Source organism: Mus caroli, unplaced genomic scaffold (assembly GCF_978045245.1).
Source record: "Mus caroli unplaced genomic scaffold, Mus_caroli_1 scaffold_2, whole genome shotgun sequence".
NCBI lineage: Eukaryota > Metazoa > Chordata > Mammalia > Rodentia > Muridae > Mus > Mus caroli.
In genome coordinates, this window is record NW_028227257.1 from 159,982,361 (window position 1) to 159,997,640 (window position 15,280).

Below are 15,280 nucleotides of genomic sequence, written 5' to 3' on the forward strand. Positions count from 1 at the left end.
GCAGAAATTCTCGGCTGTGCTTGTCCCCATGAAGCAGAGATCAAGAAAAACTAGCTATGCAAGCAAGGAGCCAATCCCCCGTCACTGTCCGTTGAATCCTACTTATACTCTTCCAAACATCATGCTTCCTCCACAGATCTTGCTTCATCACACATCTTGCCTCAGGATGTGAGTCTGTCTTAGCAAAACTCTACACGAGTCTGTATCAGCTGACATCACTCTGCCAATTAGCTCAAGTCCACAGAAGTGTCAAGAAGCCCCCACGGCACCATCAGAAGTGTGTTTGTGTCTGTGTGTGTGTGTATTTCTTTTTATGGAGTCACAACAAACAGAGCTCAACTACGCATTGTAAAGTGAACCAATACATGTGTGTTGTAAGCAAAAAATCCTTCATCACATGTCCTTTCATGTGCTTGGTTTAGCAGAACATCCTTTCACCTGTGTCTGCTTCAGTGAATCATTCCTCACATGTCTGCCTTAGCGAAATATCCTTTCACTTGTCTCTGATTTAGGAAAACACCCCTTTACCTGTTTGCCCCAGCAAAACACCATCCAACACGACTGACCTTCCAAAGAACCCTGGAGTTTCCAATTCACACTATCTCAGTGTTACTGGTGTGTGTGTGTGGGGTCACATCTCCATTGTTAGATAAGATTTTACCTTCTGTGGTGCTAGCCCACACTATTCCTTGCTGGATTTTTTTTTCTTCACTTTTACACTTTGGTGGACTGGGAATCAGTCCCAGGGACAGCAGTGTACTATATACATACTCTGCCTCTTGGATACCTCCCTACTTTTCCTTGCTAGCTTTGATGAGACCAAGGCTATGCTGCGAAGACCATGTGCCAAGGAAGTGAAGGCAACCTTGGCCAACAGCCTGCAAAGAACAGAATCCTGAAACAATCAACTGAACTTGTAAGCAGAGCAGAATCTCCCATGTCCAGATTATAGGACAGAATCCAGTCCCAACTAACACCTTCAGTTCTCCAAATCCTGATCCAGTGCCCCAGCTGACACCCACATCTGAGTACCTGGTTCTTAGGAGCTCTGTGGTTTTAAACCACAATGTCTGTGGTTAGCTATTTCTTCCACAGCAACAGATAACAAACAGAAGACACAAAAACTGAACAAGCAAGCAAACCGAATGCCTATGATGAAGAGGATCATAGCCACCATCGTGGCTGAAGTTAAATACTGGAAATGCCCAATGCTCTCACAGAGGAGCTAGATCCTCTCACACAGCAGTGGAAAGCAGTGTTGCCTCTTGAAAATTCTATGACAATTCTTTTCCTAATTTAGACCCAGCCAAAATGTATCCACATATGCACCCAAAGTACATGTAAAATGTTTACAATGATGTCCAAGATAGGAGTCATGTCACCTTGACCAAGTGACAGTCAACAAGATCAAGCTTTGGATACTAGCACCATATTGACTTAATGTCACAGCTACAACTGAAAAAGCAAAATGCAGCATTCAGTCATTTGTACAAATGTAAAACCTGGTCCAATTTGAGGGTGAGGGCTTGCTTACTGGATCTACACTGTGGCCATCATATTGGGAAGAAGGAACTATCTGAAGTCTCTTGGGTACTAATTCCACTCGGGAGAACTCTCTTGTCATGACCTCATCACCTTGGAAGGCTCTGACCCCGTGCCATTTTGTTCTAGACCTTCTCATTGGGATTAGGATTGTTTTTTAAAGATTTGTGTTATTCTTAATTGTTGTCTGTGTCTCTGTGTGGCTTACAAGTGGCCGTGTGCCAACCCACATGAATGCCGGGGACCAAGCTCAGGTCCTCTGCACAAGCACTACCTTGTTTTAACAGCTCCACTATCACTCTAGCCCGCAGAGTTAGAATCTTAACACATGAATGTGGGTAGCAGGGAGGATGCAAATCCTTTCATCCCTGGCAACTATTCTTTGTTAAAAATAGGTACAAGAAGCTGGGCATGGGGGCTGGTGAGATGGCTCAGTGGGTAAGAGCACCCGACTGCTCTTCCGAAGGTCCAGAGTTCAAATCCCAGCAACCACATGGTGGCTCACAACCATCCGTAACGAGATCTGACTCCCTCTTCTGGAGTGTCTGAAGACAGCTACAGTGTACTTACATATAACAAATAAATAAATCTAAAAAAAAAAAAAAAAGTTAAAAAAAAAAAAAAAGAAAGAAGCTGGGCATGGTAACTCTTGCCTTTAATCCCTGCACTGAGGAGCCAGAAGATGGTGAATCTCTATGAGTTTGAGGCCAGCCAGATCTGCATAGCAAGATAGAGGCTACATGGAGAGATAGATGCTTTCTCAAAAACAAGCAAGCAAGCATGCGCACACAGACAAAGCATGTATAAGAGAAAATGGAGACAGGTGGACATTAAGTGATGGAAGGAGACCTGGGAAACAGTTAAGAATTAGGGGGCTATAGGTACCATGCCACTATCATCTTCCATGGATCAGTGTCAGACCTTAACCCCCAAACAAACAACAAACAACCAACCCAGAGCTCTCAGAACAAGGTAGACGTGAATGCCCAACACATTTTCAAGTAAAGTGGGACATCTCAGTTCCTATCTCCACCCTACCCCACCCACCCCCATCACATTTTGTGTCCTGGGTAGTCAGGGTTTACAGTAGATCAGAAAGCCCTGCTAAGTAGATGACAGCCCAAAGGCCCCACAATGTCTCCAGGAATCAGTAAATGTCTCCTATGCGGTAGGGCTGGTGAAATGGAGGATAATTATTGGTCAGTGGAGTCAATTCCTCCAGTTTTAGTTGGACACTCCCTTTGTTGCAGATGGCTTCTGGGGAGAGTAAGGGCCAACCCCAGCTGAGACCTATGACACTCAGAAGTCAATGCTTGCTTTCTATTCGTGCATGGAGGCAGTAACTGAAGCAGGAGGAGTCAGAGCTGGATAGGCAGCAGACAGACCCCACTGAGTTCAAGTAAATGCAAATGGAATGGCCTGTTGCATCTATCAGGTGGAGATATGACATTTAAACCCATCCTCAGATCCCAAATGCCAATTGCTCAAATTATGTTAGAGAAGAGATGTAACATTTGCATCTATGGGGAAAGCTCAGGGCTTCTGAATGGTCTGCCAGCCTAGGTGCCTCACAGGATTTGATGCATCATGATGCTATTGAATATAAAATGTACATGCCCTGAAGAGATTAATTTTGAACACTTGAATCCCAGCTGTTGACACTGTTTTGGGACGTTCTAGAGGCTTTAGGAGGTGGAGCTAGCTAGAGGAAGGTATGGGTTCAGAAGTGCTCCCCAAATCCACATCTCTTATGACTTCCTTATCAGATATTTCACTCTTGCTGCTTCCTGACAACCCCCCTCTACTCACTCCTGTTACCATGGTGTTCTGCCTCGCCATGGGCCCAGAAACAGCAGAGCCAGGGACCATGAGAGCTCTGAAACTGTGAGCCAAAATAAAGTTATTCCTCTAAGTTATTATAGGTATGCATATGCATGCCAGTCACAAGAGTCTAAAGACTCAGATGCACAATGTTTAGGCTAAGAGAGTGTCTTCTGGGTGCTGCTAAGGCACAGCTCCAAATTCCGATAGACTAGACCGCCGTCTGCCTACTAACTGGCTTTTCTTTGTAAGATCCTTGTTTTGCTTAGCTTGCCTGAGTCATGGTGTCTCAGTTCCTATGGCGTGTTTACATGTATGTGTGCATGTGTGCCTGTATGTGTGTGTGTGTGGGGGGGGGAGGGTAATATTGAGGATCAAATCCAGGACTTTGATTATGCCTGGCAAATACTCTATCCATTGAGTTTTAGCTCTAACTTCTGTGGCATACTTTTGTTATTGTTGTTTTTAATCCTAGATTTCACAACGTCTAGCTCTTCCTTGCAATGGGCAACAAACCTGGAAATCCCGCAGGTACACATAAAAGAGCAGCAAGCTCACAATGAACAGAGCTAAATGTATGCTGGGTGGAGGGCCTGGATCACATGGACTCTGGTTCCTGCCCATGTAGGAATTGTGCTTCAGGGGATTCCACCTTGAAGCTGACCTCTGACCCTTAGGATTTCATTGTCAGACATTCAGCCTTTAATTAAAGTGTTGCCCTGTGCCTGAAGGCCTAAAAGGCTTGGAGGGAACATTAATTTTCTGTTTTACTTTATCCTATCCCTCCCCAGTAGGGATGATAGAAGGCAGTGAGTATTCTACAGCAGTGACCCTGAGTGAAGACATGTGTCACCTGCCTCACACTTTCATTCATTGTCCTGGCTGCATAAGCTGGTCAGTTAAGCACTAACTATAGCAACAACTGCAGTGAAAGAAGTTGGCAATCTAATAGTAAGGTGCTCATAGTTCCAGCCATGAGCACTAGGGGGCAGCACATAAGCAATCTTTTCCTAAAGTGCAGACTCTAGGCACACTGTGAATAAGGAAACACGCAAGCCACCCCCGTCAGCAGAGCATCATGGTGCTGAAGTATTTGCAGTAGGTTCTACTCTTGGCTCCTCTTCTGTCTGTTGTATATATACCTCATATCTGTTCTTTGAAAAATATTCATTCACTCTCTCTTACTTTCCTCCCTAAATGGTATGAAAGAGAACTGCTTCTAGCACTTCCTGGAAGAAGCCTAAACTTCCTGAAGGGGGCAGCACGTGAGTCAAGGTCAAGAGGAATCACTAGGACTTGGGTGAGAATCCAGATGGGGGAACATTCTACACAGAGGAAGCTACTTGTTGCTTGGGCTTGTCTTAGGAGAGTGGTTGGCACTGTGGGCAAGCAGAAGCCAGACTGCACCCTTGGCAGGAATGCCTAACTTGCATTGGAAATGTCTCCTTTGAGTCATTTTAGACAAAAAGGGAAGTCCCTCTCTCTTTGGAATGTCAGTGGCAGGACACTGGGTTTTTTTGTTTTGTTTTGTTTTGGTTTTTTGTTTTTTGTTTTTTGTTTTTTTTTTTTTTCGAGACAGGGTTTCTCTGTGTAGCCTTGGCTGTCCTGGAACTCACTCTGTAGACCAGGCTGGCCTCGAACTCAGAAATCCACCTGCCTCTGCCTCCCAAGTGCTGGGATTAAAGGCGTGCGCCACCACGCCCGGCCTTTGTTTTGTTTTTAAGATTTGTTTTATTTAATATGTATATAGCATTCTGGCTGCATATATGCCTACAGGCCAGAAGAGGGCGCCAGATCTCATTATGGATATAAGCCACTATGTGGTTGCTAGGAATTAAACTTGGGACCCCTGGAGGAGCAGCTAGTGCTTTTAACCTATGAGCCATCTCTCCAAACCCAAGGCAGGACATTCTTTATCCAGTATGGCATTGCAGACCTGGTGAGACCCTTCTATTATGGTCCTATTCAGTTGTGAGGACAAAAGAAGTCTGTTTGTAGCTGTTGCAAACGATTTATTTACTCTGGAACCCTGTCACCGCTGTCCCCCCCTTTTTTTGTTCTTTTTTAATTGGGTATTTATTTCATTTACATTTCCAATGCTATCCCAAAAGTCCCCCACACGTTTCCCCACCAACTACCCCACCCACCCACTCCCACTTCTTGGCCCTGGCATTCCCCTGTACTGAGGCTTTGTACTACCAATGGGCCTCTCTTTCCACTGATGGCTGATTAGGCCATCTTCTGATTCATATGCAGCTAGAGACACGAGCTCGGGGGGCGCGGGGGGGGGGAGGTACTGGTTAGTTCATATTGTTGTTCCACCTATAGCATTGTGGATCCCTTTAGCTCCTTGGGTACTTTCTCTAGCTCCTGCATTGGGGTCCCTGTGATCCATCCAATAGCTGACTGTGAGCATCCACTTCTGTGTTTGCTAGGCCCCAGCATAGTCTCACAAGAGACAGCTCTATCTGGGTCCTTTCAGCAAAATCTTGCTAGTGTATGCAATGGTGTCAGCATTTGGAAGCTGATTATGGGATGGATCCCCAGATATGGCAGTCTCTAGATGGTCCATCCTTTTGTCACAGTTCCAAACTTTGTCTCTGTAACTCCTTCCATGGGTGTTTTTTTCCCAATTCTAAGAAGGGGCACAGTGTCCACACTTTGGTCTTTGTTCTTCTTGAGTTTCATGTGTTTAGCAAATTGTATCTTATATCTTGGATATCCTAAGTTTCTGGGCTAATATCCACTTATCAGTGAGTACATATTGTGTGAGTTCCTTTGTGATTGGATTACCTCACTCAGGATGATGCCCTCCAGGTCCATCCATTTGCCTAGGAATTTCATAAATTCATTCTTTTTAATACCCGCTGCCTCTCTTTCCAGAAGAGGGAATACTTTCCTGTAGTGTGGCTTCCTCAAGATGACACCAGGTACACACATGGATTTTTCAAGAAGAGGACTTGCCTGGAGAGGGGACTAGCATCATGAAGAAGGATGCTGGAGCCCCAAGACTAGCATAAGTATCTATATGAATGGTTGGAAACACAGAGAGGAGGACAGACGGCCATGAGAGGAACTTGGGCTATAAAGGTACACATTGCTTCTTCAGAGTGCTAAGAAAGAATCCAGATCTGATCCACCTGTCATGGTCAATCGAACACAGTCTCTTGAAGACAGTACTGGATGATGCTTTAAAGGCTGGCTCAAAGCAAAACAAGCCCAAACAAGAATAATCAACCAAGTAGATACTTCTGGAAAATATACAGTGTCCTCGGGAGAAGATGGCCTGTCCTGTGAATGCCACCACTGGCCCATTAGCATCCATTTGTCCTGTAGGGACTGGCTGCCACTGCTGTGTGCCACTATAAAAAGGGCTTCTTTTCTGGGTGGGCTTCTGTTATGTTTAACCCAGAACTATCATTTGGAATGGCTTTAAATGAAACCAAAGATAGTGACTAAAGGAAATGACACTACAGTGGCTTCCATCTTCACAGGTCCAGTGAACATGGCTAAGGGGGCCAGGGATAGGGGCCTAGTGTACAGACAGAAAGGAAGTGGAGGAAAATGGGAGCTGGGATGAAGCCACCAGCCCAGACTTCAATGCACCCAGCCTGCATTAAGTGATGTTAGAGACAAAGGGACTGATGTAAAAGCGGACCCTTTGTCAGGCAAGGGGCAGACCAAGGATTTGGGTTTTGGCCTTGTGCCACTTTTAAGCTGATCAGAGGAACTGCTTGTCATCTCCTCACAGGAGCCACACAACTGCAGCAGAGACAGGCTTTCCCTGCTCTCTCCCCTTCTCCTGTACCCTCATCTTCAGGAGCCCCTTCCCAGCAGGGTTAGGATGTGCTTTTCATATTTGTACCAAGTTAAATAGAAACAGGGAGGCACCATTCAGGCCACACCATTATGATGCCACTCAACACGCAGTGTAGTTTTTGGGTACCAATGTATTTGAAACGTCTCGGTTAACTATTGGGGACAATCTGGAGACCAAGGAGGACCCAGGCTTGTGCCTTCATAAGACGAGATCTAAATTCCACCTGCAAAGGCACCTGAATGCTATGAATTAGAATCCCAAAGGAGATACCAGGTGTAGCAAAACCTAAGCCCAATTCTAAAGGCACCAGGAAGACAATAATAAGTAAGGTGCTTATAAATTCTAACATTATGAAGATGCACAGGACATAGTGGCACACAACTGAGATCAGAGCCTGAGCCAGATAGGAGTCCCTGCTTTTGAATGAATGAATGAATGAATGAATGAATAGATAAGTGACATAATTTTCTTGAGAATCTGGGGGTGGGGTGGGCACAATTACCCCAAATGATGACTGAGCCAAGTCCTTTCTGTGGGAACTAACTGGTCTTTGTTGCAGCAATGACCTCTGTATTTGCCTCTGCTTTTCTAGAGGGAGAAGCTGCTTTCTGGCCTTGTCCCTTTAAGAAGGACCTGGGAGTTTGGAGATATGCCTCTTCCGCATTCCTTCTGAGCACCAGATCCTTGCCAAGCCCAGCTGCCAACATTCTGCAGCCCCGTGGGAGGGCAATGCACTCAATGTTGTAGAGCTCCCAGAGCTGCTGCCATCTTGCACAGGGCTTTTTTGGGCTCTGCTACTTCTTTCTTCCTGTCATCACAGCCCGGCAGTGGTGCTGCTGGGAGATACTGCCCTAGCTCCAGCTCACTCTTCCTCAGCGTCCACCTTCACTCTCACCGCTGCGGAGACGCTACGTTACTAATAACGTTCTCTGCCAGGCACAAGTGACAAGAGTATACAAGAGCCTAGGTGTAGTGAAGGACAGCTCAATGTGGAGCAGGACTGCCACACAGGGGACCTTGGAAGATCTGTGGAGAGGGTTTTCTTGTATAGCAACGAGGGCAATGTAGTGGACCAGGAATGCCAGAAGCCTGCTTTTAAAGATTGTCCCTGCCTGGAAAACCATGGCACCATTCATTGGAAATTTCTGAAAATGAAATCTGTGTAATTACCGGACATCAGAGGCCAAACCTACCTCACCTTTAAGCAGTCTAGTCTTCAGTGAAGCCACGAAGAATGCTGTTTGTGTTGAAGCGTTATATCAGTGGTTTTCAGTCTTGCTAATGCTGCGACCCTTTAATACTGTCCCTTGTGTTGTGGTGATTCCCCAACCATAACATTATATTCACTGCTTCTTCATAACTGTAATTTTGTTACTGTTATGAATTGTAATGTAAATACCTGGTATGCAGGAAATCTAATATGTGACCCCTGTGAAAGGGTTTTTTTCTCCCCTTCCAAGGCATTGTGGTCCACAGGTTTTAAACAGTGGTCCACCCTTTGCAAAAAGTCCTAACACATGACATTCACAATCTTTGAGTCTGAGCCCTGGTCTGAATGTATTTTCATTTGTGGCTTAGTTTTGCTGATAATGCCTGCCTATGACAGACATCCAAGTCAAATACATAAAATAATAATTAAAAAATTAAAAATTGGGAACTGAAAAAAAAAACCCTTAACCCACTGATAAATACAATTTTTTTTTTTTTTTACTTTTACTAGAAACTAAAAACAAAAACAAAAACAAGCAAGCAACAGAGCTGCTGCAATGGATGAGTGTGCCAACCTGTGTGCAGGGTTCTCTGTTAGCCATGCCCCCTCCCCCATGCCCTAGAGAAGAGTCAGGCAGGAAAGGAAGTCCAGACGGCCACACTGTTGATGAGTTTATTAGGAATTCATCCTTCCCTTTCGAGGAAGCAACACTGTAGGAGTGGCTGTGATTACACATTACTTAGAGTGCCCTCAAAGCTGAAACCCTGTGGCAATAGTTACATATCCGTTGACTGAAAGACGTTATAGTGACAAGGTACAAAAAAATAATAAGCATGCAGCCCTTTATTTAGTTTTGCCAAGTCTCTGCTTACAGTTCCATATGTTACATGGCTGTGTTATACAAATACAGTTATTTACAAAACCACCCTAACTGTGCAAACTTGTTGCTTTTTAAAAATGTATGGATTTCTGCCCATCCCAATATAGACTCTTAAGCATGCATACAAATTAACTTTGGTGTGGGAAAACTACTCTATGTGCTGTCACAGATAGTATTTTGATGTTTATTTATATTTGTATATTTACAAAAGTTCCTCCGTGTACAGAACCATACAGAAGTGTACATTTTAAAGTCCACAATGCAATGGTATGAATTACCAGGTCTAAGAAAACATAAAAGGGGGTCAGACAGTGCAAAGAAAACGGCTACAGAATACTCAGATGTTTTGTCTTTAAAAAAAAAAAAAAGGAAGAAGAAAATGAAAAGAAAACAAAGAAAAAAATGAGCTGGCTTGCACTAGCAAATTATCATACAAACTTTTGCTGGCAGTGCAGGAGTTTGGCTGAATTTCTTTCTACGGCTGTAGAAGCTCATTGGCTTAGAGGCTAGCACGCTACTTTCAAATGTACAATGCTGTAGTATCAAAATGTTTTGGCAAAAAAGATTTTGAAAGGAACCATGAAGTTTTGACAAAAATAGAAATCTGTAATAAAGCTAAATAACACTAAAATAAAAGAAAATATCATAATATATGCTTTACAATTTATATAGTCACGCTTGTGTATTTATTTCTCTGTTTGCCTCTAGTCTCTGTAATGAAAAATATTTTTATACAAAACATACTAAAATTCTGGAATCATACATGTTTTACATGCATAGTACAGTCAGCTTGTCTCACACATGTCTTCACTCTCATCATACTCTCTTTTTATAGCACATGCTTTCTTCATGTAATAGGTATCGAATCTAGACAGTAAACACTATGCAATTACAACAGCAACAGAGTAGAAAAACCAAGCTTTACTGCAGCTATCAACTCAGTACTAACACATACTCTGCATGAAGCCTTGAACAATACAGCAATATGATACATTCTCTTATGAAGACACTTGTTCCAGATTGCTGAAAATTAAAAACAAGAATGTAATTCCACCTTGTGCCTAATAGGATCTGGCCTTTAAGACGTTTCTTTTGCTGTGGATGGGGTGGCTTTGCTTGAACTTCCATTCTGTGCTTTGTAGCTGGCGAGGCTAGGAGTATGGATGGTCCTGATGCCCCTGGCACCTTGATTCAGGGAGGTGGGGGAGGCAGGAGAAGGAGGGGATGAGGAGGAAGAGGAAGTAGGGGCAGCTCGGCCATTTTGAGTCTGCAGTGCGAACGAAAGGTGATGGCCTTTACCTGCGTGAGGCGGGCTCTGAAACTTTAAGGAGCCATTAGAGACAGAAGGGATGAGGGAAGCAGAGTGAGCGGACCGTCCTGCTTGGGGGCTGAGAGGGGTAGAAGCAATCGATGGTTTAGTAGCAGGTGCACTGGGGAGATTAGAGCTGTCCCCACTAGCGGAAGGCAGAGAACTGCTTTTCCCAGAGCTGGGAGAAAGGGCTGGAATCTTAGAAGCAGGTAAGGAGGGGGAAGTAGGCTTACAGTCCCCACCAGCTTTCTTAGCACTTCCATTAGCCTGCAAACAAAGACGGTGGGAGACACTCTGTCAGAAAGCCAGCAACACGATCAACCCATAGGGCCTGGCAACACAGCCCTTCTGAGCATCATTCAGTAAAAGAAAAACAACGTACAGTTGGAGTCCTGAGCTAAGTTTTATCTGGACCGGGCTAAAACCACCCTGTGCACATAGCAATGGAGGTTCAGAAACGACAGAAAGGAAAATGACACATCATTCCACAGCCCACCCCACTGCCAGCCTGCCATGCATGGGGATTGTCATCAGGGTGGGGAGTGTGAGTGTGGGAGAGTTAATGTGACTGAATGCAATGCAGTCAACACAGATGTTAGTAGCGACAGATGACAGAGTAGTCATCAGCGACAGATTGGTTTGTCTCTTGTTTCCCAAGAAGATTTGATGACACACTACATTCACCACAGAAGCCGCCACTGGCCTGGTACCGTGTGTTAACAGTTAAAATCTGAAGTCACAAAGTAAAAGATGTCTTATTGTAAGCATGCAAGAGGGTGGTGAGAAGTTCAATACAGGATCTTTTAGACTTTCTCCATGCCCCTAGATCCAGGATGTTTACATAAACAATCTCTCGCAAAGAAAACACAGTATTTGGTAGAAACTAATTCAGCGACTGGCTTCTTAACTGCAATAATGTCCATCCAAAATTGGGTTTAAGGTAAAACTACCTGACGGTATTGGCGGGGATCCTGTAGTTTGGACTGCTTGCTGGCCTTATCCAGGCTTCCGGGTCTGTTCTTGGAAGTCATGGGGACTGGCATCCGGCTTGTCTGTGGGGTTGTGCTGGAGCCCTGTGGGAGAACCAGTGAGAGGGGAGACAGAGAGAAGAAGGTAAGTGAATTGGGTTTGAGACCACCCTGCTGTGTGCAGAGAAGGTCAAGTGAGAAGCTAGTGCCCTACATGCAGGATAGACCCAGGAAACACCAACTGGGTTAATCAGAGGAATCAAACAGAATCAACAGCTCACTACCGATCAATTGGATTTTAATGTGAGTACCAACAGAATATGACTGACCCAGCTTCTTTATATTGACCCAACACCAATCAGCAACAGAGGCACAAACAGAATTGATTAGCTGTTAGACACCTAGTTGCTGTTGTTTATGGAAGGCGACGGAGAAGGGAGAAGAGACGGGTACATGACGAATAGACAAAAACAAACAAACAAAGAAACAAAACCCAAAACAAAACAACCGTGAGCCACCTGCAGGGAAGCGATTAAATCACAAGACATCTTTTGCTACTGTGATTATGACAGGCGTAAGAAGCAGCTGCAGCTTTCCATTTTCCACAGACCAAGATACCTTACGTGAAGCTGGAGATATGGATGTGGGGGGCTCTGGGGCAGGGGGTACTTCATCCAGAACTAGCAAGGACCGGGGAGAGACCTCTTGAGCTATGTGGGGCAAGCTTGCACCACAATCGCTGTTGGAAGAACATGAGGTATCAACTAGGGCCCTGGGGCTCATTTCACTGATTGTATTTTCAAGTTGCTTTATGGTCTGCTCCAGGCTGTCCAGTGTTCTGTAAGTACTTTTCCTAATTTCATCAGTCCTTGATGTTGGAAGTGTGCCCTCAGGGCTGAGCTGCTCTTGCCCCCTAGCCAGGGTTTTGAGGGCATCTTCAGGCTGTGACCTGGTGATTTCAAACCGTTTGGCTTCTTTGTGCTGTTTCAAAGTACCGTCCTCTTCCTCTTCCTCATAGACAACCACCTGCAGGGTTTTCTTTCCCGTTTTGGTGCCTGTGCGAATTGCCTGTGTAAGAGCAGCAAGCTGCTTTTTAGGGAATTTGAACTTAAACTTTTTCTTGGGACTTTCAAACTGGTCATCAACCATGTCACACTTATTCCCCGAGTCTGGAGAATCAGCTGAGCTAAGCTTTCTCTGCTCGGCTTTATGAACACCCTGCACTCCTGGAGTCAGCAACTCTGCTGACAGGACATGGGGCTGTGATTGTGTCTCTGCCTTTTGTCCCATCCTATCACTTCTCGAGTCGACCTGTTCACCGGACATTTGGGATGAGGTTTGGACTCCAGTGTCTTCGTTTTCATCCTCTTCCTCTTCCTCTATCTTTTCCTCTGTTAGCATTCTCTCTAGCTCCTCATCACATTCCTCAAAGATGGTTGAGAGTCTTTTATATGCAGATCGGATGTCCATGGGTTCATCAAAAATGATAATAACTGGTTTCTTGTCCAGGCACACAACCGGCTCTTCCCCTTCTGTCCCTTCTTGCTGAGAGGCTGTCTCTTTCCTTCCATCAATATTAACTGTCTGTACATCTTGTCCCTTTTGACTCACTATGTCATGGACTTCCCCGCTGGACAGAACCTGGACAGCAGTTTTGGTGATCATAAAGGCGATGTTATCAGTGGCTGTGTGTTCCTCACTGGGAGAACTTGGACTTGATTCTCCATCCTCATTCATGTTCGTATTAGCGTGCCTACCCACCTTAGATCTCAGGACAACTTGGCCATAACCTGTCAAGGGAACATCTTGATCTTGTGTTTTGACATCATGAACACTGAATTCTGCTGATCGAGTTGGGAGAGAAATGTGACTCTTATCTGCATTTTCTTGTCCTTGTTGGCCTATCTCTTTTGTCTTTCCAAAATTCAACTTCTGATTTTCCAAGTCAGGAATAGCACACTGTGGTCCCGAGACATTAGGCCCTTTGTTGATTTCACCTTCTAATGAGTTCAGGCCAGAGGCAGAAAAACTGACCTTAGGCACATTTTTCTGGGAATAATTTCTACTGTCTCTGAATAAGCTCTTATTGGGTGTGGCATTTTCCTCTGTGAAGGTGTCAGCTCTACATTGTGATGTTCTTGAGGTGTCAGACATACTATCCACCATGACTCTTTCCCATTTGGGGGCGCCACTAGGTCTCAGAGCCCCTGCAGTGACCTGAGAGGCAAAGTGGAGAAAGGAAACCATACACATTAATCCAGAAAGGCTCTACAAGGGGATGTAATTAAACTGAATGATGCCAATTGGAACCCACATGTGGCAAACTCACCTTTTGAGATTCCACTTGGGGGCCATTTTCACATTCAACATCAGATTTTCGTACATCTTCGTGGTAAAATTCCAAATTCTGGTAGGACAGTGTACGACATGTTACTCCACAAAACCACATGCCCCCCCAAACTGGACTATAACTATCACTTAATTACGTTTCCAAACATGTGGATGGTCCAAGCACATGTGTCAGACACCAACCCGAAGCCTACAGCTCTTTTTACCTGGAGCTGCTCTGATCGCCAGCCTCCAAAACTGCCCTGTGTTTGCACAAGACAAAAGTCTTCATTAGCAGAATATTGCAAGTGTTTCAAATTTTGTGGGCAAGCAGGTAAGAGAATAAATGGAGCCATTAACTTTTCAACACCTGACTGTCTCTGATCTTAACTCTAAGAAGCACACTGGAAGGTGAAGGGATTCTGGCACACATATGCCTATTAGCTATATGGCTTTGAACAAATCCGTTATTTCTTGTCTCTATATCTCAGGTATTTGCCTACAAATTTAGGAACAAGAGCAGATTTTTAAAATGTCCCTTCCAATCTTCTACTGAAATCAGCCCACAGGGAGTTCTATTTGGTTTGTCATACTCTGGGATAAAGAGCATTTTTCTTCTGTGATCCAGTGACTGATTGAAAATGTCTTTGCAGGTTCTCACTATGTCCAAATAATCTTCAAATTGGTAATAACTTTAATGATCACATCTAAATTTGTAGTGATAATGCTCCATGGTTTGCAGCCCTGCAGTCCTCAATAACAGGGATATGTCGTAACAAATGTGTCATGAGGTGATCCTGTGTGCAAGCATCTTAGAGTGTACTTACACCTACCAGATGTCTAGGCTGCCATTGCGTGTGGCCTCCAGATTCGACAAACTAGCGCACACAGAGCTGCTGCCTGCGTAGCACAGCCTATTGTGTTACAGTGAACTTATGGTTTTCACAGAACTCTAAGGCTCTGATGAAAGTATAGAAAATTACATAAACCAGTGACAGCTTTGATTATCCATATTTCATCAGGCAGGATAGGCAACTGTGCTACTTTGATACATGAGCAGCAAAGTAGACCTGTTTAGACACCACAAACCATCTCAGCACAACTATGTGATGCAGGTGACTGTCACCAGTTAGGATCTGATTGCATCACCACTGTAGATGTGGTTCATTGCTCACCAAAAGATTATGCTGCACAGTGCATGAGTGTAATCCAAAAACAAAGCAAGCATCTGAAGCCATGATAGTGGCCATGATGCCACAGGCTGGGTTTATTCTCTGCATTTTATGATGCAGCTTTTATTCTCTATATTTTAAGGTGTGAAGATCTTTATGGGGGCCTCACTAAGATTTAGGATTGATTGCTTCTCATCCTTTTGGCTAAGATCAAGTGAAGATTTAGGATT

The 15,280-nt window shown here is 44.4% G+C and overlaps 1 protein-coding gene across 19 annotated transcripts in view; it reads right to left on the minus strand.

Moving 5' to 3' along the window:
- Positions 1–9,051: 9,051 nt before the first annotated feature.
- Positions 9,052–15,280, minus strand: part of Kiaa1217 (KIAA1217 ortholog) — a 470,681-nt gene continuing 464,452 nt past the window's right edge. For 13 of the 19 annotated variants that reach the window (XM_029470015.2, XM_029470001.2, XM_029470022.2 and 10 more), the window contains 4 exons: positions 13,880–13,957; positions 12,169–13,767; positions 11,533–11,655; positions 9,052–10,849 (listed from right to left, as the gene is read on the minus strand). In XM_029470015.2, the coding sequence (XP_029325875.1) occupies positions 10,352–10,849; positions 11,533–11,655; positions 12,169–13,767; positions 13,880–13,957 (2,298 nt within the window). In that variant the 3' untranslated portion in view covers positions 9,052–10,351. The remainder of the gene's footprint in view (positions 10,850–11,532; positions 11,656–12,168; positions 13,768–13,879; positions 13,958–15,280) is intronic. The other 6 variants (XM_029470045.2, XM_029470043.2, XM_029470040.2 and 3 more) reach the window with 1 other exon arrangement.